The sequence below is a fragment of the Pristiophorus japonicus genome, chromosome 32 (genome assembly GCF_044704955.1).
Source record: "Pristiophorus japonicus isolate sPriJap1 chromosome 32, sPriJap1.hap1, whole genome shotgun sequence".
Lineage (NCBI taxonomy): Eukaryota > Metazoa > Chordata > Chondrichthyes > Pristiophoridae > Pristiophorus > Pristiophorus japonicus.
In genome coordinates, this window is record NC_092008.1 from 9,692,807 (window position 1) to 9,715,758 (window position 22,952).

At 58.1% G+C, this 22,952-nt stretch overlaps 1 protein-coding gene across 1 annotated transcript in view; it reads right to left on the reverse strand.

Moving 5' to 3' along the window:
- Window positions 1–6,349, reverse strand: part of LOC139240567 (synapsin-1-like) — a 311,352-nt gene extending 305,003 nt beyond the window's left edge. The window contains exon 1 of the mRNA XM_070869112.1: window positions 6,066–6,349. Coding sequence (XP_070725213.1) covers window positions 6,066–6,349 — 284 coding nt within the window. The remainder of the gene's footprint in view (window positions 1–6,065) is intronic.
- Between the last annotated feature and the right edge of the window lie 16,603 nt (window positions 6,350–22,952).

The window sequence follows — 22,952 nt, forward strand, 5'->3', positions numbered from 1 at the left end:
GGATGGGTAGGGGCAGGAGGGATGAGGGAGAGGGGTGGGTAGGGGGAGGAACGATGAGGGAGGTGTAGGGAGATGAGGGAGGGGACGGGGAGGGGGAGGAGGGAGGGGGACGGGGAGGAGGGATGAGGGAGGGGGATGGGTAGGGGCAGGAGGGATGAGGGAGAGGAATGAGGGAGAGGGATGGGTAGGGGGAGGAAGGATAAGGGATGTGTAGGGGGGATGAGGGAGGGGGATGGGGAGGGGGGAGGAGGGAGGGGGACGGGGAGGAGGGATGAGGGAGGGGAACGAGGAGGGGAGAGGAGGGAGCGGGAGGAGGGAGGGAGGGGGACGGGGAGGAGGGATGAGGGAGGGGAATGGGTAGGGGCAGGAGGGATGAGGGAGGGGGATGGGTAGGGGAAGGAGGGATGAGGGAGGGGTAGGGGGGATGAGGGAGGGGTAGGGGGGATGAGGGAAGGGGACGGGTAGGGGGGATGAGGGAGGAGGATGGGGAGGGGTAGGATGGAGGGATGAGGGAGGGGTTTGGGTTGGGGGGAGGAGGGAAGGGGGTTGGGTAGGGGGAGGAGGGAGCGGGTTGGGTAGGGGGAGGAGGGAGGAGGGAGGGGGACGCGGAGGGAGGGTGAGCAGAGCGGGACGGGTAGGGTGAGGAGGGAGGGGAAGGCGGAGGGAGGGTGAGCAGAGTGGGATGGGTAGGGGGAGGAGGGAGGGGGTTGGGTAGGGTGAGGAGGGAGGGGGAGGCGGAGGGAGGGTGAGCAGAGCGGGACGGGTAGGGTGAGGAGGGAGGAGGTTGGGTCGGGGAGGAGGGATGAGGGAGGGGGACGCGGAGGGAGGGTGAGCAGAGCGGGACGGGTAGAGTGAGGAGGGATGAGGGAGGGGGTTGGGTAGGGGAGGAGGGATGAGGGAGGGGATTGGGTCGGGGAGGAGGGATGAGGGAGGGGGACGCGGAGGGAAGGTGAGCAGAGCGGGACGGGTAGGGGGAGGAGGGAGGAGGTTGGGTAGGGGGAGGAGGGAGGAGAGAGGGGGACGCGGAGGGAGGGTGAGCAGAGCGGGACGGGTAGGGAGAGGAGGTTGGGGAGGGGGGATGAGGGAGGGGGAGGCGGAGGGAGGGTGAGCAGAGCGGGGCGGGTAGGGGGAGGAGGGAGGAGGGAGGGGGACGCGGAGGGAGGGTGAGCAGAGCGGGACGGGTAGGGGGAGGATGGAGGAGGTTGGGTAGGGGGAGGAGGGAGGAGGGAGGGGGTTGGGTCGGGGAGGAGGGAGGAGGAAGGGGGAGGCGGAGGGAGGGTGAGCAGAGCGGGACGGGTAGGGGGAGGAGGGAGGAAGGAGGGGAAGGCGGAGGGAGGGTGAGCAGAGCGGGACGGGTAGGGGGAGGAGGGAGGGGGACGCGGAGGGAGGGTGAGCAGAGCGGGATGGGAAGGGGGAGGAGGGAGGAAGGAGGGGAAGGCGGAGGGAGGGTGAGCAGAGCGGGACGGGTAGGGGGAGGAGGGAGGAGGTTGGGTAGGGGGAGGAGGTTGGAGGGAGGGGGTTGGGTCGGGGAGGAGGGAGGGGGACGCGGAGGGAGGGTGAGCAGAGCGGGACGGGTCGGAGGAGGAGGGATGAGGGAGGGGGTTGGGTCGGGGAGGAGGGAGGGGGACGCGGAGGGAGGGTGAGCAGAGCGGGACGGGGAGGAGGGAGGAGGGAGGGGGTTGGGTCGGGGAGGAGGGAGGGGGACGCGGAGGGAGGGTGAGCAGAGCGGGACGGGTAGGGGGAGGAGGTTGGGTTGGGGGAGTGGGGAGGAGGGAGGGGGACGCGGAGGGAGGGTGAGCAGAGCGGGATGGGTAGGGGGAGGAGGGAGGAGGGAGGGGGTTGGGTCGGGGAGGAGGGAGGGGGACGCGGAGGGAGGGTGAGCAGAGCGGGATGGGTAGGGGGAGGAGGTTGGGGAGGGGGGAGGAGGGAGGGGGATGCGGAGGGAGGGTGAGCAGAGCGGGATGGGTAGGGGGAGGAGGGAGGAGGGAGGGGGTTGGGTCGGGGAGGAGGGAGGGTGAGCAGAGCGGGACGGGTAGGGGGAGGAGGGAGGAGGGAGGGGTTTGGGTAGGGGGAGGGGCGAGGAGGGAGGGGGTTGGGTCGGGGAGGAGGGAGGGTGAGCAGAGCGGGATGGGTAGGGGGAGGAGGGAGGAGGGATGGGGTTGGGTCGGGGAGGAGGGAGGGGGACGCGGAGGGAGGGTGAGCAGAGCGGGACGGGTAGGGGGAGGAGGTTGGGTAGGGGAGGAGGGAGGGGGTTGGGTCGGGGAGGAGGGAGGGGGTTGGGTCGGGGAGGAGGGAGGGGGTTGGGTCGGGGAGGAGGGAGGGGGTTGGGTCGGGGAGGAGGGAGGGTGAGCAGAGCGGGACGGGTAGGGGGAGGAGGGAGGAGGTTGGGTAGGGGGAGGAGGGAGGAGGTTGGGTAGGGGGAGGGGGGAGGAGGGAGGGGGTTGGGTCGGGGAGGAGGGAGGGTGAGCAGAGCGGGATGGGTAGGGGGAGGAGGGAGGTGGTTGGGTAGGGGGAGGAGGGAGGAGGGAGGGGGTTGGGTAGGGGGAGGAGGGAGGAGGGAGGGGGTTGGGTAGGGGGAGGAGGGAGGAGGGAGGGGGTTGGGTAGGGGAGGAGGGAGGGGGTACGCGGAGGGAGGGTGAGCAGAGCGGGACGGGTAGGGGGAGGAGGGAGGAGGTTGGGTAGGGGAGGAGGGAGGAGGGAGGGTAGGGGAGGAGGGAGGAGGGAGGGGGTTGGGTCGGGGAGGAGGGAGGAGGGAGGGTAGGGGAGGAGGGAGGAGGGAGGGGGTTGGGTCGGGGAGGAGGGAGGAGGGAGGGTAGGGGAGGAGGGAGGAGGGAGGGGGTTGGGTCGGGGAGGAGGGAGGGGGACGCGGAGGGAGGGTGAGCAGAGCGGGACGGGTAGGGGGAGGAGGGAGGGGGTTGGGTCGGGGAGGAGGGAGGAGGGAGGGGGTTGGGTCGGGGAGGAGGGAGGGGGTTGGGTAGGGGGGGAGGGAGGAGGGAGGAGGGAGGGTAGGGGAGGAGGGAGGGGGACGCGGAGGGAGGGTGAGCAGAGCGGGACGGGTAGGGGGAGGAGGTTGGGTAGGGGAGGAGGGAGGAGGGAGGGGGTTGGGTCGGGGAGGAGGGAGGAGGTTGGGTAGGGGGGAGGGAGGAGGGAGGAGGGAGGGTCGGGGAGGAGGGAGGAGGGAGGGGGTTGGGTCGGGGAGGAGGGAGGAGGTTGGGTAGGGGGGGAGGGAGGAGGGAGGAGGGAGGGTCGGGGAGGAGGGAGGAGGGAGGGGGTTGGGTCGGGGAGGAGGGAGGGGTACGCGGAGGGAGGGTGAGCAGAGCGGGACGGGTAGCGGGAGGAGGTTGGGTAGGGGGAGGGGGGAGGAGGGAGGGGGTTGGGTCGGGGAGGAGGGAGGGTGAGCAGAGCGGGACGGGTAGGGGGAGGAGGGAGGGGGTTGGGTCGGGGAGGAGGGAGGAGGGAGGGGGTTGGGTCGGGGAGGAGGGAGGGGTACGCGGAGGGAGGGTGAGCAGAGCGGGACGGGTAGCGGGAGGAGGTTGGGTAGGGGGAGGGGGGAGGAGGGAGGGGGTTGGGTCGGGGAGGAGGGAGGGTGAGCAGAGCGGGACGGGTAGGGGGAGGAGGGAGGGGGTTGGGTCGGGGAGGAGGGAGGAGGGAGGAGGTTGGGTAGGGGAGGAGGGAGGAGGGAGGGTAGGGGAGGAGGGAGGGGGTACGCGGAGGGAGGGTGAGCAGAGCGGGACGGGTAGGGGGAGGAGGGAGGAGGTTGGGTAGGGGAGGAGGGAGGAGGGAGGGTAGGGGAGGAGGGAGGGGGTACGCGGAGGGAGGGTGAGCAGAGCGGGACGGGTAGGGGGAGGAGGTTGGGTAGGGGGAGGAGGGAGGAGGGAGGGGGTTGGGTCGGGGAGGAGGGAGGAGGGAGGAGGTTGGGTAGGGGGAGGAGGGAGGAGGTTGGGTAGGGGGAGGAGGGAGGAGGGAGGGGTTGGGTCGGGGAGGAGGGAGGAGGGAGGGGGTTGGGTCGGGGAGGAGGGAGGGGGTACGCGGAGGGAGGGTGAGCAGAGCGGGACGGGTAGGGGGAGGAGGTTGGGTAGGGGGAGGAGGGAGGAGGGAGGGGGTTGGGTCGGGGAGGAGGGAGGAGGGAGGGGGTTGGGTCGGGGAGGAGGGAGGAGGTTGGGTAGGGGGGGAGGGAGGAGGGAGGAGGGAGGGTCGGGGAGGAGGGAGGAGGGAGGGGGTTGGGTCGGGGAGGAGGGAGGAGGGAGGGGGTTGGGTCGGGGAGGAGGGAGGAGGGAGGGGTTGGGTCGGGGAGGAGGGAGGAGGTTGGGTAGGGGGGGAGGGAGGAGGGAGGAGGGAGGGTAGGGGGAGGAGGGAGGAGGTTGGGTAGGGGGGGAGGGAGGAGGGAGGGGTTGGGTCGGGGAGGAGGGAGGAGGTTGGGTAGGGGGGGAGGGAGGAGGGAGGGGTTGGGTCGGGGAGGAGGGAGGAGGGAGGGGTTGGGTCGGGGAGGAGGGAGGAGGGAGGGGGTTGGGTCGGGGAGGAGGGAGGAGGGAGGGGGTTGGGTCGGGGAGGAGGGAGGAGGGAGGAGGTTGGGTAGGGGGAGGAGGTTGGGTAGGGGGAGGAGGGAGGAGGGAGGGGTTGGGTCGGGGAGGAGGGAGGAGGGAGGGGTTGGGTCGGGGAGGAGGGAGGAGGTTGGGTAGGGGGGGAGGGAGGAGGGAGGAGGGAGGGTAGGGGGAGGAGGGAGGAGGTTGGGTAGGGGGAGGAGGGAGGAGGGAGGGGTTGGGTCGGGGAGGAGGGAGGAGGGAGGGGGTTGGGTCGGGGAGGAGGGAGGGGGTTGGGTCGGGGAGGAGGGAGGAGGGAGGAGGGAGGGTCGGGGAGGAGGGAGGAGGGAGGGGGTTGGGTCGGGGAGGAGGGAGGAGGGAGGGTAGGGGAGGAGGGAGGGGGTACGCGGAGGGAGGGTGAGCAGAGCGAGACGGGTAGGGGGAGGAGGGAGGAGGTTGGGTAGGGGAGGAGGGAGGAGGGAGGGTAGGGGAGGAGGGAGGGGGTACGCGGAGGGAGGGTGAGCAGAGCGGGACGGGTAGGGGGAGGAGGTTGGGTAGGGGGAGGAGGGAGGAGGGAGGGGGTTGGGTCGGGGAGGAGGGAGGAGGGAGGAGGTTGGGTAGGGGAGGAGGGAGGAGGTTGGGTAGGGGGAGGAGGGAGGAGGGAGGGGTTGGGTCGGGGAGGAGGGAGGAGGGAGGGGGTTGGGTCGGGGAGGAGGGAGGGGTACGCGGAGGGAGGGTGAGCAGAGCGGGACGGGTAGGGGGAGGAGGGAGGAGGGAGGGGGTTGGGTCGGGGAGGAGGGAGGAGGGAGGGTAGGGGAGGAGGGAGGAGGGAGGGGGTTGGGTCGGGGAGGAGGGAGGGGGACGCGGAGGGAGGGTGAGCAGAGCGGGACGGGTAGGGGGAGGAGGGAGGAGGGAGGGGGTTGGGTAGGGGGAGGAGGGAGGAGGGAGGGGGTTGGGTCGGGGAGGAGGGAGGAGGGAGGGGGTTGGGTCGGGGAGGAGGGAGGGGGTTGGGTCGGGGAGGAGGGAGGAGGGAGGAGGGAGGGTAGGGGAGGAGGGAGGGGGACGCGGAGGGAGGGTGAGCAGAGCGGGACGGGTAGCGGGAGGAGGTTGGGTAGGGGGAGGGGGAGGAGGGAGGGGGTTGGGTCGGGGAGGAGGGAGGAGGGAGGGGGTTGGGTCGGGGAGGAGGGAGGGGGTTGGGTCGGGGAGGAGGGAGGAGGGAGGGGTTGGGTCGGGGAGGAGGGAGGAGGGAGGGGGTTGGGTCGGGGAGGAGGGAGGAGGGAGGGGGTTGGGTCGGGGAGGAGGGAGGAGGTTGGGTAGGGGGGGAGGGAGGAGGGAGGAGGGAGGGTAGGGGGAGGAGGGAGGAGGTTGGGTAGGGGGAGGAGGGAGGAGGGAGGAGGTTGGGTAGGGGGAGGAGGGAGGAGGTTGGGTAGGGGGAGGAGGGAGGAGGGAGGGGTTGGGTCGGGGAGGAGGGAGGAGGGAGGGGTTGGGTCGGGGAGGAGGGAGGGGTACGCGGAGGGAGGGTGAGCAGAGCGGGACGGTACTCACCAGTCGGTGTGTGGTTCGTCGATGACCAGCAGGGTTTTGGAGCGGGCGGGGCCTCCGGACACCTGGTCGCTGAAGGCCGCCGTGGTCTGCTTCACGGCGTTGGAGATGGAGGAGAAGAAGCCGGCAGGGGCGGAGGGGGGGGCGGAGGCGGGGGGGGCCTGGGGCCCGGGGGCTGTGGGGGGAGGGGGCGGGGGTGGGTCAGGCCGCTGCAGGTCTGTCATGTAGCCGTTGGGCAGGTTGGCCATGAAGTTGCTGTCAGATAGGCGGCGCCTCAGGTAGTTCATCCTGGCACCGCGAGCGGGGGTCAGTGGGGGTCACGGGTGGAGGTCACGGGCGGAGGTCACAGGCGGGGGTCACGGGCAGAGGTCACTGGCGGGGGTCACGGGCAGAGGTCACTGGCGGACGTCGCTCCGGTTTTGGGGAGAGAGAGAGAGAGGGGGGGAAAGAGAAAGAGAAGGAAGGAGGGAGAGAGGGAATGAGAGAGAGGAGAAATACGGAGAGAGCGAGGCAGAGAGAGGGATGGAGAGAAGGACACTAGCGAAAGAGAGAGAACGTGGGAGGGAGAAAGAGAGAGGGAGGCAAAAGCACACACACAGGAGAGGAGAAATAGGGAGAGAGAGGGAACGATGGTCGGAGAGGTACAGAAGAGAGAGAGAGATGGAACGACGACAGGGGAGAGGTTCAGAAGGTGAAAGAGAGAGGGAAGGAGAGAGAGAGAGATGAAGTCGGAGACGAGAGTGGGAGACAGACAGAGACACACACACACACACACGAGGTGCAGAGAGCGAGAAAGGGGGAGACGGGCAGCGAGAGGGAGGGAGCGAGACAGAGATAGCGAGGGAGGAGAGGACTGCAAGATGTCGGCCGGGGAGGGGAGGAGGTGCAGCCTTGACTGTCAGGAGGTGGAAAATTCACCACATCAGCACCACTGAGCGTGCCTGGGGAGCTCAGCACAGAGGCAGCATCCTCGAGGGGTGGGGAGATGAGTCTCCTGGGCTTGCTGCCCCTCGTTCAGTCTCCTCAGATATGCCGACAGGTAGAGAGATCTTTTCTGCTGTCTTTAGCCCTCCCCTCCCTCCGTGCTCTGCTGCCGATCTCTGGAGGGAGCGATGTTTCAGCCCTGCCAGCTGCACCTATGTCGCCGCTGAACTGCTGCAGAATGATTGAATCCAGGCGTCTCGCCCTGTAATTGGTTCAGGCTAGAGGCAGACGCAGCAACACTGCCAAAAACAAAACCCTCTCTCTCTCTCTCTCTCTCACTCCCCCGTACACTGAGCAAAATGGACCCTTCTCCTTCCTCCGGGAGACAGAAGATCATCCCTCTCGCTCTCTCGGCACCCACAGTCTCTGTCATTCTGAAAAGGCGACAATGTGATTGAGAATGAGATAATGTTGTACTTGCTTGCTAATCACCGCAATACCATCACATTCACACACACACATCACCGTGCCCCTCACACAGACACATCACCGTGCCCCTCACACACACACATCACCGTGCCCCTCACACAGACACACATCACCGTGCCCCTCACACAGACACATCACCGTGCCCCTCACACAGACACATCACCGTGCCCCTCACACACACAGACACACACACACACACACACACACATCACCGTGCCCCTCACACACACACATCACCGTGCCCCTCACACAGACACACACATCACCGTGCCCCTCACACAGACACATCACCGTGCCCCTCACACAGACACACACATCACCGTGCCCCTCACACACACACATCACCGTGCCCCTCACACACACACATCACCGTGCCCCTCACACACACACATCACCGTGCCCCTCACACACACACATCACCGTGCCCCTCACACAGACACATCACCGTGCCCCTCACACACACACATCACCGTGCCCCTCACACACACACATCACCGTGCCCCTCACACAGACACACACATCACCGTGCCCCTCACACACACACATCACCGTGCCCCTCACACACACACATCACCGTGCCCCTCACACACACACATCACCGTGCCCCTCACACACACACATCACCGTGCCCCTCACACAGACACATCACCGTGCCCCTCACACACACACATCACCGTGCCCCTCACACACACACACATCACCGTGCCCCTCACACACACACATCACCGTGCCCCTCACACAGACACATCACCGTGCCCCTCACACACACACATCACCGTGCCCCTCACACAGACACATCACCGTGCCCCTCACACACACACACACACACACACACACACACACATCACCGTGCCCCTCACACAGACACATCACCGTGCCCCTCACACACACACACACACACACATCACCGTGCCCCTCACACAGACACATCACCGTGCCCCTCACACACACACACACACACACACAGACACATCACCGTGCCCCTCACACACACACATCACCGTGCCCCTCACACAGACACATCACCGTGCCCCTCACACACACACATCACCGTGCCCCTCACACAGACACATCACCGTGCCCCTCACACACACACACACACACACACACACACATCACCGTGCCCCTCACACAGACACATCACCGTGCCCCTCACACACACACACACACACACATCACCGTGCCCCTCACACAGACACATCACCGTGCCCCTCACACACACACACACACACACAGACACATCACCGTGCCCCTCACACACACAGACATCACCGTGCCCCTCACACAGACACATCACCGTGCCCCTCACACACACACACACACACACACAGACACATCACTGTGCCCCTCACACAGACACACACACACACACACACATCACCGTGCCCCTCACACAGACACATCACCGTGCCCCTCACACACACACACACACACACACACACACATCACCGTGCCCCTCACACAGACACATCACCGTGCCCCTCACACAGACACATCACCGTGCCCCTCACACAGACACATCACCGTGCCCCTCACACAGACACACACACACACACACACATCACCGTGCCCCTCACACAGACACACACACACACACACACATCACCGTGCCCCTCACACAGACACACATCACCGTGCCCCTCACACACACACATCACCGTGCCCTTCACACAGACACACACATCACCGTGCCCCTCACACAGACACACATCACCGTGCCCTTCACACAGACACATCACCGTGCCCCTCACACAGACACACATCACCGTGCCCCTCACACACACACACATCACCGTGCCCTTCACACAGACACACACATCACCGTGCCCCTCACACAGACACACACACACACACACATCACCGTGCCCCTCACACAGACACACACACACACACATCACCGTGCCCCTCACACAGACACACACATCACCGTGCCCCTCACACACACACATCACCGTGCCCTTCACACAGACACACACATCACCGTGCCCCTCACACAGACACACACACACACACACATCACCGTGCCCCTCACACAGACACACACACACACACATCACCGTGCCCCTCACACAGACACACACACACACACATCACCGTGCCCCTCACACAGACACACACATCACCGTGCCCTTCACACACACACATCACCGTGCCCCTCACACACACACATCACCGTGCCCTTCACACAGACACACACAGACACACATCACCGTGCCCTTCACACAGACACACACATCACCGTGCCCCTCACACAGACACACACACACACACACATCACCGTGCCCCTCACACAGACACACACAGACACACATCACCGTGCCCTTCACACAGACACACACATCACCGTGCCCCTCACACAGACACACACACACACACATCACCGTGCCCCTCACACAGACACACACACACTCAGTCACACACACAGACACACACACACACACATCACCGTGCCCTTCACACAGACACACACATCACCGTGCCCCTCACACAGACACACACAGACACACATCACCGTGCCCTTCACACAGACACACACATCACCGTGCCCCTCACACAGACACACACACACACACATCACCGTGCCCCTCACACACACACATCACCGTGCCCTTCACACAGACACACACATCACCGTGCCCCTCACACACACACACACATCACCGTGCCCCTCACACAGACACACACACACACACACATCACCGCACCCCTCACACAGACACACACACACTCAGTCACACACACAGACACACACACACATCACTGCACCCCTCACACACACACACACATCACTGCACCCCTCACACACACACACACACACACACACATCACCGTGCCCCTCACACACACACATCACCGCACCCCTCACACACACACACACACACACATCACTGCACCCCTCACACACACACACACACACACACACATCACTGCACCCCTCACACACACACACACACACACACACATCACCACACCCCTCACACACACACACACACATCACTGCACCCCTCACACGCACACACACACACACACACATCACCGTGCTTCTCACACACACACATCACCGCACCCCTCACACACACACACACACACATCACCGCACCCCTCACACACACACATCACCGCACCCCTCACACACACACATCACTGCACCCCTCACACACACACACACACACATCACCGTGCCCCTCACACACACACATCACCGCACCCCTCACACACACACACACACATCACCGCACCCCTCACACACACACATCACCGCACCCCTCACACACACACATCACCGCACCCCTCACACACACACATCACTGCACCCCTCACACACACACACACACACACACACACATCACTGCACCCCTCACACACACACACACACACATCATCGCGCCCCTAACACACACACATCACCGTGCCCCTCACACACTCACACACACACTCACACACACACACACTCACACACACACGCTCTCACTCACACACACACACACACTCACTCTCACTCACACACACACACACATATATATGGACACAGACACACCAACTCGCAGACACACACAGAGTCAAACACCAATGTTCCCTGTAAATTTGCTTTGGACTGTGTAGCCCATCCAGATTTCCGCACAGGCATGGTCTCCCATTTTAAGGCGTCTACGCGATATTTCCGGGCCGCTGAGATGTTGTGTAGCTTAGCGCAAACACTGTTCGCCACGAGCAGCTCCCGCCTCTAAGCTAGCCTCGAAATTAATTGCAGTGTAATTTAAATATTGGGAAGACCGAAGCCATTGTTTTCGGTCCCCGTCAAAAACTCCGTTCCCCAGCCCCCGACTCCCTCCGTCTCCCCAACGCCTGTCTGAGGCTGAACCAGACTGTTCGTAACCTCGCTGTTATATCTGACCCTGAAATGAGCTTCCGGCCACATATCCCCAGAATAACTAAACCCGCCTGTTTCCCCCTCCGTAACATCGCCCGTCTCCACCCCCTGCCTCAGCTCACCCGCTGCTGAAACCCTCATCTGTGCCCCCGTTACCTCCAGACTTGACTATTCCAACGCACTCCTGGCTGGCCACCCACATTCTACCCGACTAGAGGTGATCCAAAACTCGGCTGTCCCGTGTCCTAACTCGCACCGAGTCCCACTCACCCATCACCCCCTGTGCTCGCTGCCCCGTGTCCTAACTCGCACCGAGTCCCACTCACCCATCACCCCCTGTGCTCACTGCCCCGTGTCCTAACTCGCACCGAGTCCCACTCACCCATCACCCCCTGTGCTCACTGTCCCGTGTCCTAACTCGCACCGAGTCCCACTCACCCATCACCCCCTGTGCTCACTGCCCCGTGTCCGAACTCACACCGAGTCCGACTCACCCATCACCCCCTGTGCTCGCTGACCCCGTGTCCTAACTCGCACCGAGTCCCACTCACCCATCACCCCCTGTGCTCACTGTCCCGTGTCCTAACTCGCACCGAGTCCCGCTCACCCATCACCCTCTGTGCTCGCTGCCCCGTGTCCTAACTCGCACCGAGTCCCGCTCACCCATCACCCCCTGTGCTCACTGCCCCGTGTCCTAACTCACACCGAGTCCCACTCACCCATCGCCCCCTGTGCTCACTGGCCCGTGTCCTAACTCGCACCGAGTCCCACTCACCCATCACCCCCTGTGCTCACTGTCCCGTGTCCTAACTCGCACCGAGTCCCACTCACCCATCACCCCCTGTGCTCGTCGACCTACATTGGCTCCCGGTTAAGCAACACCTCGATTTCAAAATTCTCATCCTTGTTTTCAAATCCCTCCGTGGCCGTCACTCCCTCCCTATCTCTGTAATCTCCTCCAGCCCCTACACCCCTCCCTATCGCTGTAACCCCCTCCAGTCCCTACACCCCTCCCTATCTCTGTAACCTCCTCCAGCCCCACAACCCCCCGAGATCTCTGCACTCCTCTAACTCTGCCCTCCTGAGCATCCCTGATTATAATCGCTCCACCATCGGTGGCCGTGCCTTCTGTTGCCTGGGCCCCAAGCTCTGGAACTCCCTCCCTAAACCTCTCCGTCTCTCTCTGCTCCTTCAAGTCGCTCCTTAAAACCGATCTCGTTGAACAAGCCCTAATATGTGGCTCCTACACTTCCACTCTAAAAGTGAGTTCTCAGGTGGCTGAACAGTCCAATACGGGAGCCACAGTCCCTGTCACAGGTGGGACAGACAGTGGTTGAGGGAAGGGGAGGGTGGGACTGGTTTGCCGCACGCTCCTTCCGCTGCCTGCGCTTGGTTTCTGCACGCTCTCGGCGACGAGACTCGAGGTGCTCAGCGCCCTCCCGGATGCACTTCCTCCACTTAGGGCGTGTAGGGCGTTTTTGCTCTGCCCAATTACAGGGGCCTTTGGTGGCTGTTGGTCTATTGGGCCTCTCTGTCCCTTCTAGGGGATGGTCCAGCAGCTTATGGCTCGCTGACCACTAAACTGGTGGTTTCGAGGTGCCCTAGCACCCCTATCTGGTTGTAGGCTCAGAATTTTGGTGGATTATGAGCTTGCACAAGGGAAAACAAAACACTCAGAGACAAGTGGTCCTTGGAACAAAAAAAACGGGTAAGTCCAATTTATTAACCACGGTAAGTTTCCAACAAGGTCAAAATTCATCAAAACACATGTCTGACACACACTTATAAACTATGAAAAACTAAGAAACGGACACAACGAAAACCTTACACAATTTTACCTTTACAAGACATTTCCAATACCACCCCCACCGCCCTTTTTACCTGACTGACCGAGGCTGACAGTTGGGAAAAGAAACCCCAGGATAATACTTACCATCCCTTTTGACAGTTATATTTTTAGCCTTAGGATGGTTGGTTTACGGGGTAGCTGGAGTGAATGTTGCCTCTCCCAGATACTTCGGTCTCCGGTTCTTCAGCTGGTTGGCCTCGGAGCGTTGTTGGGTGTGCGGCCCGGCTCCTTGAGACGATGTTGGGCCTCTCGGTAGTTGGGTTGTATATTCTGCACACAAGTCGAGTCCAGGGCCTGTTCGATGGTAGGTTTCCCAGCCGGTAACAGTCCGTCTCCACTCTCTCTCGGTTTCTGTCTGTCTGTGACTGTTGCTGCTCCTCGACTCCTTCTCCTACTGCTCCAGCTACTTCTCTCCCTCTCGGTGGTTCCGTAGGCCCTAGATTTGTATCCAATTTAGTTCTGGCCTTTTCGCGCCCAAACTCAGTTGGTGGTCCATTGTGTAAGTTTGGGCGGGGAGATAGCTTTGAATATTTAATCAAAAGATGTCACAGGTACAGGTAGGTGTGAGGACAGGGGTATTGTTTCAGTGCACATTGGTGCCTCAAAGTCTGCTGGTCCAATGTAACAGTCCTGGGAGTCAATCGGTTTGGGCCTCCCCTTTGATGGGCCATCACCGCAGTGATCTCAGGACTATTGTCCACTGTCCATATTAATCAGGTAGATGATGGTCCACATTCATCATTTGATTAGGGGATGAGTCATATTTTCGAACTGGGCCGGGCAGTCCCCATTGGTTGAGGATTTCCCCGCTTCAGGTCCAACTCGACCCCTGATTGGCCTGCCAGAATGCACTTTTCCCCCATTGGCCAGTGCCTCTGTCTCGCCTGTGAGTCAGACTCCACAATGTCTGTATCTGCCCACACGTTTCCCAGCCTGCCCTGGCCTGAGGATTTTACTTGGCCAAAAATGTTCATTTAAAATGTATAGGAGGATCCCATATTAGTTTTCTTGTCCTCAGGGCGTTCCAAAAGAAAATGCGGCTGTGGATTTTCGAACCTTACAGGTGGACTGGTCTTTGGGCCCAGGGACTCCCAGGTGTCGGTGGGGATGTTGCACTTTATCAGGGAGGTTTTGAGGGTGGTCCCCTGTAATGTTTCCTCTGCCCACCTTTGGCTCGTTTGCCGTGAAGGAGTTCCAAGTAGAGCGCTTGCTTTGGGAGTCTCGTGTCTGGGGCATGTGGACAATGTGGCCCTGCCCAGCGGAGGTGGTCGAGTGTGGTCAGTGCTTCGATGCTGGGGATGTTGGGCCTGGTCGAGGACGCTAACGTTGGTGCGTCTGTCCTCCCGGGGGATTTGCAGGATCTTGCAGAGACATCGTTGGCGGTATTTCTCCAGCGACTTGAGGTGTCTACTGTTATGTATGTAAACATTGTAACTGTGTAAGGCTTGCCACCAGAGGGCGCAACTGTTGGAGGCCCAAGGGTCATGTGCACACTTCGTGCAAGGGAGTATAAAAGCCTGTCTGCCGTGCTGCTTAGGCACCCTGGAGTTGTATAAAAGAGACTAAGGTCACATCAGTTTTAGCTCACAGAACTCAGTCGTTTGGCGTTCTTCCATACTTAACAATTGGCGACGAGGAACAGATTACGAACTTTCACGCGGTCATGGCTGCTGTTGGTATTTTAGAGAGATTTGCAGAGGGTGATGATTGGGAAGCCTTCATTGAACGTCTCGACCAGTACTTCGTGGCCAATGAGCTGGATGGGGACGATACAGCGATCAAGCTCAGGGCGATTCTCCTCACCGTGTGTGGGTCCACAATATACGGCCTCAACAAGAATCTACTAGCACCGGAGAAACCAGCGGAGGAGACATATAGAGAGTTGTGTACGCTGGTTCGGGAACACCTCAAGCCGAAGGAGAGCATCTTAATGGCCAGGTATCGCTTCTACATGCACCACCACTCCGAGGGCCATGACGTGGTGAGTTATGTCGCCGACCTGAGACGCCTTGCAGGACCGTGCGTATTTGCTGGATTTCTGGGGGAAATGCTGCGGGACTTTTTTGTGCTTGGCATCGGCCACGAGGTCATTCTTTGCAAGCTGCTGTCTGCCGAATCCCTCGACCTGAGCAAGGCCATCACGATAGCCCAGGCTTTCATATCCACGAGCGATAATACCAGACAGATATCTTCCCGGCATCGAAGCTCACCGGCGAGTACTGTGCATAAAATAACGTCGCTAGCAGGCAGAACTGCATGTGGCAGGGCCCACACGTCTGCAGCTGCAAGGCCTAGGATGACTCAGAGTCCGTCGTGGGGCGTGAATGCGAATCCATTAGCACCATGTTGGCGCTGTGGGGGTAATCATTGATCCCATCATTGCCGATTCAAGCACTACGTGTGCAAAGGCTGCGGAACAATGGGGCACCTCCAGCGAATGTGCAAACGTGCTTCGACTCACCACGTGGCAGAGTCGGCAGAGGACGATCGATCCGGCACGGATCCCGCAGAACAAACAAGAGAGGCAACTCGACCCGAGGAAGAAGTGTATGGGGTACACACCTTCACCACCAAGAGCCCTCCGATCAAGCTGAAAGTCAAATTGAACGGTATTCCGGTATCAATGGAGTTGGACATGGCGGGGGGGGGGAGTCAGTCAATTATGAGCCAGAAGGCTTTTGAGAAACTGTGGGGCAACAAGGCACAAAGGCCCAAACTGAGCCCGATTCAGACAAAGCTGCGCACCTACACCAAAGAGCTCATACCAGTCACTGGCAGTGAAGGTATCGTACGATGGAGCTGTGCATGATTTATCGCTGTGGATTGCACCAGGCGATGGCCCAACGCTGTTCGGCAGAAGCTAGCTGGGAAAGATTCGATGGAACTGGGACGACATCAAGACGCTATATCTTCACTGGATGATGCCTCGTGCGCCCAAGTGCTGAGCAAGTTTCCGTCGCTATTTCAACCAAGCATCAACAACTTCACAGGCGCCAAGGTGCAGATCCACCTAGTCCCCGAAGCAAGGCCCGTTCATCCCAAGGCTCAAGCGGTCAGAATCAGGTGAATTTATAATGGGAAACAAAGAAATGACAGACCAGTTGAACAAATACTTTGGTTCTTTCTTCACAAAGGAAGATACAAATAACCTTCCGGAAATACCAGGGAACCGAGGGTCTAATGAGAAGGAGGAACTGAAGGAAATCCTTATGTAAGATTCGAAAATCCACGGCCGCATTTTCTTTAGGAACACCCTGAGGACAAGAAAACTAATATGGGATCGTCCTATACATTTTAAGTGAACATTTTTGGCCAAGTAAAATCCTCAGACCAGGGCAGGCTGGGAAACGTGTGGGCAGATACAGACATTGTGGAGTCTGGCTCACAGGCGAGACAGAGGCACTGGCCAATGGGGGAAAAGTACATTCTGGCAGGCCAATCAGGGGTCGAGTCGGACCTGAAGCGGGGAAATCCTCAACCAATGGGGACTGCCCGGCCCAGTTCGAAAATATGACTCACCCCCTAATCAAATGATGAATGTGGACCATCATCTACCTGATTAATATGGACAGTGGACAATAGTCCTGAGATCACTGCGGTGATGGCCCATCAAAGGGGAGGCCCAAACCGATTGACTCCCAGGACTGTTACAATGGACCAGCAGACTTTGAGGCACCAATGTGCACTGAAACAATACTCCTGTCCTCACACCTACCTGTACCTGTGACATCTTCTGATTAAATATTCAAAGCTATCTCCCCGCCCAAACTTACACAATGGACCACCAACTGAGTTTGGGCGCGAAAAGGCCAGAACTAAGTTGGATACAAATCTAGGGCCTACAGAACCACCGAGAGGGAGAGAAGTAGCTGGAGCAGTAGGAGAAGGAGTCGAGGAGCAGTAACAGTCACAGACAGACAGAAACCGAGAGAGAGTGGAGACGGACTGTTACCGGCTGGGAAACCTACCATGGAACAGGCCCTGGACTCGACTTGTGTGCAGAATATACAACCCAACTACCGAGAGGCCCAACATCGTCTCGAGAAGCCGGGCCGCACACCGAACAACGCTCCGAGGCCAACCAGCTGAAGAACCGGAGACCAAAGTATCTGGGAGAGGCAACATTCACTCCAGCTACCCCGTAAACCAACCATCCTAAGGCTAAAAATATAACTGTCAAAAGGGATGGTAAGTATTATCCTGGGGTTTCTTTTCCCAACTGTCAGCCTCGGTCAGTCAGGTAAAAAGGGCGGTGGGGGAGGTATTGGAAATGTCTTGTAAAGGTAAAATTGTGTAAGGTTTTCGTTGTGTCCGTTTCTTCCCATAGATTTTCATAGTTTATAAGTGTGTGTCAGATATGTGTTTTGATGAAGTTTGACCTTGTTGGAAACTTACCGTGGTTAATAAATTGGACTTACCCGGTTTTTTTGTTCCATGGACCACTTGTCTCTGAGTGTTTTGTTTTCCCTTGTGCAAGCTCATAATCCACCAAAATTCTGAGCTTACAACCAGATAGGGGTGCTAGGGCGCTTCGAAACCACCAGTTTAGTGGTCAGCGAGCCATAAGCTGCTGGACCGTCCCCTAGAAGAGACAGAGAGGCCCAATAGACCAACAGCCACCAAAGGCCCCCGTAATTGGGCAGAGCAAAAACGCCCTACACTTATTAGTCAGGAAATTGTGTTTGGGAAATTGATGGGACCGAAGGCCGATAAATCCCCAGGGCCTGATAGTCTGCATCCCATAGTACTTAAGGAAGTGGCCATAGAAATAGTGGATGCATTGGTGATCATTTTCCAACAGTCTATCAACTCTGGATCAGTTCCTATGGACTGGAGGGTAGCTAATGTAACACCATGTTTTAAAAAAGGAGAGAGAAAATGGAGAATTAAAGACTGGTTAGCCTGACATCAGCAGTGGGGAAAATGTTGGGATCAATTATTAAAGATGTAATAGCAGCGCATTTGGAAAGCAGTGACAGGATCGGTCCAAGTCAGCATGGATTTCTGAAAGGGAAATTACGTTGACAAATCTTCTAGAATTTTTTGAGGATGTAACTCGTAAAATGGACAAGGGAGAACCAGTGGATGTGGTGTATTTGGACTTTCAAAAGGCTTTTGACAAGGTCCCACACAAGAGATTGGTGTGCAAAATTAAAGCATATGGTATTGGGGGTAATGTACTGACGTGGATAGAGAACTGGTTGGCAGACAGGAAGCAGAGAGTCGGGATAAACGGGTCCTTTTCAGAATGGCAGGCAGTGACTAGTGGGGTGCCGCAGGGCTCAGTGCTGGGACCCCAGCTATTTACAATATACATCAATGATTTAGATGAAGGAATTGAGTGTAATATCTCCAAGTTTGCAGATGACACTAAGCTGGGTGGCAGTGTGAGCTGTGAGGGGGATGCTAAGAGGCTGCAGAGTGACTTGGACAGGTTAGGTGAGTGGGAAAATGCAGGGCAGATGCAGTATAATGTGGATAAATGTGAGGTTATCCACTTTGGGGGCAAAAACGTGAAGGCATAATATTATCTGAATGGCGGCAGATTAAGAAAAGGGGAGGTACAACGAGACCTGGGTGTCATGGTACATCAGTCATTGAAAGTTGGCATGCAGGTACAGCAGGCGGTGAAGAAGGCAAATGGTATGTTGGCCTTCATAGCGAGGGGATTTGAGTATAGGAGCAGGGAGGTCTTACTGCAGTTGTACAGGGCCTTGGTGAGGCCTCACCTGGAATTTTGTGTTCAGTTTTGGTCTCCTAATCTGAGGAAGGACGTTCTTGCTATTGAGGGAGTGCAGCGAAGGTTCACCAGACTGATTCCCGGGATGGCAGAACTGACATATGAGGAGAGACTGGATCGACTCGGCCTGTATTCACTGGAGTTTAGAAGAATGAGAGGGGATCTCATAGAAACATATAAAATTCTGACGGGATTGGACAGGTTAGATGCAGGAAGAATGTTCCCAATGTTGGGGAAGTTCAGAACCAGGGGACACAGTCTAAGGGTAAGGGGTAAGCCATTTAGGACCGAGATGAGGAGAAACTTCTTCACTCAGAGAGTTGTTAACCTGTGGAATTCTCTACCACAAAAAGTTGTTGATGCCAGTTCATTGGATATATTCAAGAGGGAGTTAGATATGGCCCTTACAGCTAAAGGGATCAAGGGGTATGGAGAGAAAGCAGGAAAGGGGTACTGAGGTGAATGATCAGCCATGATCATATTGAATGGTGGTGTAGGCTCGAAGGGCCAAATGGCCTACTCCTCCTATTTTCTAGATATGATGAGGGAGAAAGTCGAGATCGAACTGGACAGACTTCAACGAGAGGGAATCATATCGCCAGTTGAGTTCAACGAGTGGGCCAGTCCGATTGTTCCGGTGTTGAAAAGCGATGGCACGGTCAGAATCTGCGGCGACTACAAGGTAATGATCAACCGAGTCTCGTTACAAGACCAGTACTCACTACCCAAAGCGGATGACCTGTTCGCAACATTAGTGGGCGGGGGGGGGTGGGGGAAGTAATTCACCAAGTTGGACCTAACCTCCGCCTACATGACACAGGAGCTGGCTGAATCTCCAAAAAGATTGATGTGCATCAACACGCACAAAGGCCTGTTTATATACCACAGGTGCCCTTTTGGGATTCGCTCAGCTGCTGCCATCTTCCAGAGGAACATGGAGAGTCTGCTGAAATCGGTTCCACGCACTGTTGTGTTTCAAGACGACATCCTGATCACCGACCGTGACACCATCGAACACCTGCACAACCTGGAAGAGGTTCTAAGTCGACTAGACAAGAGTGGGACTCGGGCTGAAACGCTCCAAGTGTGTTTTCCTGGCGCCAAATTTTTGGGGAGAAAAATTGCGGCAGATGGCATCAGACCCACGGACGCCAAGACAGAGGCCATCAAGAATGCACCCAGACCACAGAATGTGACGGAGCTGCATTCGTTGCTGGGACTCCTCAACTATTTTGGTAACTTTCTACCCGGGTTCAGCACTTTGCTGGAACCCTTGCACATGTTGCAACGTAAGGGTGACGACTGGGTTTGGGGCAGCCTTTGAGAAGGCCAGAAACCTACATTGTTCTAATAAGTTACTTGTACTGTATGACCCATGTAAACGGGCCGGCTGTGTGTTGCAGCAAGCCAATGTATCGGGCAAACTTCAACCGGTTGCATACGCGTCCAAAAGTCTGTCCAAGGCTGAAAGAGCCTACAGTCTGGTCGAGAAAGAGGCATTAACATGTGTATATGGGGTTAAGAACATGCACCAATACCTATTTGGACTTCAGTTTGAGCTTGAAACCGACCACAAACCGCTCATTTCACTGTTTTCAGAAAGCAAAGCTATAAACACCAATGCTTTGTCCCGCATCCAAAAATGGGCACTAACATAATATGACTATATTATCCGCCACAGACCAGGTACGGAGAACTGCGCTGATGTCCTCAGTCAGCTGCCATTGCCCACCACCGGGGTGGAAATGGTGCAGCCCGCAGACTTGCTTCTGGTCATGGATGCTTTTGAGAGCGAGGGGGTCACCTGTCACTGCTCGCCAGATCAGGACCTGGACTAGCCAGGACCCTGAGCTATCACTTGGAAAAAGTTACATCCTCAATGGGAGCTGGTTGGCCGTTCCCGGGGAAATGCAAGATGAAATTAAGCCGTTCCACCGACGCAAAGATGAAAAGTCTCTTATGCGGTAATCGCGTGGTTTTGCCAAAAACGCAACCTACACAATACCCACCCAGGCATTGTCATGATGAAGGCTATAGCCGGGTCACATGTTTGGTGGCCCGGCATTGACTCGGACAAGCACTCACAATGGGGGAATGCTCCAAGGGAGGCTCCATTGAGCCTGTGGGCATGGCCCTCCAAACCGTGGTCTGGGGTCCACGTAGATTTCGCTGGCCCCTTTCTAGGAAAGATGTTCCTAGTAGCAGTGGACGCTTACTCTAAATGGATTGAATGCATAATAATGTCGTCATGTACGTCCACTGCCACCATTGAAAGCCTCCGGGCCATGTTCACCACCCATGGCTTGCCCGATGTCCTTGTCAGCGACAATGGACCGCGTTTCACCAGCTCGGAATTCAACGAGTTCATGACCTGCAATGGCATCAAGCATGTCAGGTCAGCCCCGTTTAAGCCTGCGTCGAACAGTCAAGCGGAACGGGCAGTCCAAACTATCAAGCAGAGTTTGAAACACGTGACGGACGGTTCCCTGCAGACCTGCTTATCACGGGTTCTGCTCAGCTACCAGACGCGACCCCACTCACTCACCGGGGTTCTCCCTGCGGAATTGTTAATGAAGAGAGCACTCAAAACCAAGCTCTCCCTAGTCCACCCGGATCTAAGTGATCATGTGTAAACCCGGCGTCACCGGCAAAACATGTACCACGACCGCGCGGCTGTATCGCGCGACATTGATGTTAACGACCCTGTGTTAGTCCTGGATTACGGTCACGGTCCTAAATGGGTCGCTGGCACTGTCTTGGCCAAGGAGGGGAGTAGAGTGTTTATCGTCAAACCATTGAATGGGCAGACGTGCAGAAAGCATTTGGACCAGACCAAACTGCGGTTCACCGACAACCAGGAACAACCTGAAGAGGACATCACCATCATCGATCCACCAACACACACCCAACCAGCAATCGACCTCGCTGTCCATCAAGAGGATGAACCCACCATTCCCAACAGTCCTGTCAGACCAGCCGCGCTGCAGTGCAGCAATGTCCGACTAACTTACCCATGGCAGAGTTTGAACTCAGACGATCAACCAGGGAGCGTAGAGCCCCGGAGCGTCTCAACTTGTCAATAATTTGTATCAAAGACTTTGGGCGGTGGGAGGGGGGAGTGATGTTATGTATGTAAACATTGTAACTGTGTAAGACTTGCCACCAGAGGGCGCAACTGTTGGAGGCCCAAGGGTCACCTGCACACCTCGTGCAAGGGGGTATAAAAGCTTGCCTGCCGTGCTGCTCAGGCACTCTGGAGTCGTATTAAAGAGACTAAGGTCACATCAGTTTTAGCTCACAGCACTCAGTCTTGTGGAGTTCTTCCATACTTAACATCTACTGTACATGGTCCACGTCTCTGAGCCAGACAGGAGGGCGGGTATCACTACAGCGTTGACCATGAGCTTTTTTTGATACAAGAGTAAAGACATCTTACTGCGATTATATCGGGCCCTGGTGAGACCACACCTGGAGTATTGTGCACAGTTTGGGTCTCCTTACCTAAGGAAGGATATACTTGCCATAGAGGGAGTGCAGCGAAGGTTCACCAGACTGATTCCTGGGATGGGGGGGATTGTCCTATGAGGAGAGATTGAGCAGACTGGGCCGATATTCTCTGGAGTTTAGAAGAATGAGAGGTGATCGCATTGAAACAGACACAATTCTTACAGGGCTTGACAGGGTAGATGCAGGGAGGGTGTTTCCCCCGGGCTGGGGAGTCTAGAACCAGGGGTCACACAGTCTCAGGATAAGGGGGCGGCCATTTAGGACTGAGATGAGGAGGAATGTCTTCACTCAGAGGGGGGTGAATCTTTGGAATTCTCTGCCCCAGAGGGCTGTGGAGGCTCAGGCGTTGAGTATATTCAAGGCTGAGATCGGTCGATTTTTGATTCAGGGAATCGAGGGATCCGGCGGGAAAGTGGAGTTGAGGTGGAAGATCAGCCGTGATCTTATTGAATGGCGGAGCAGGCTCGAGGGGCCGAATGGCCCACTCCTGCTCCTATTTCTTATGTTCGT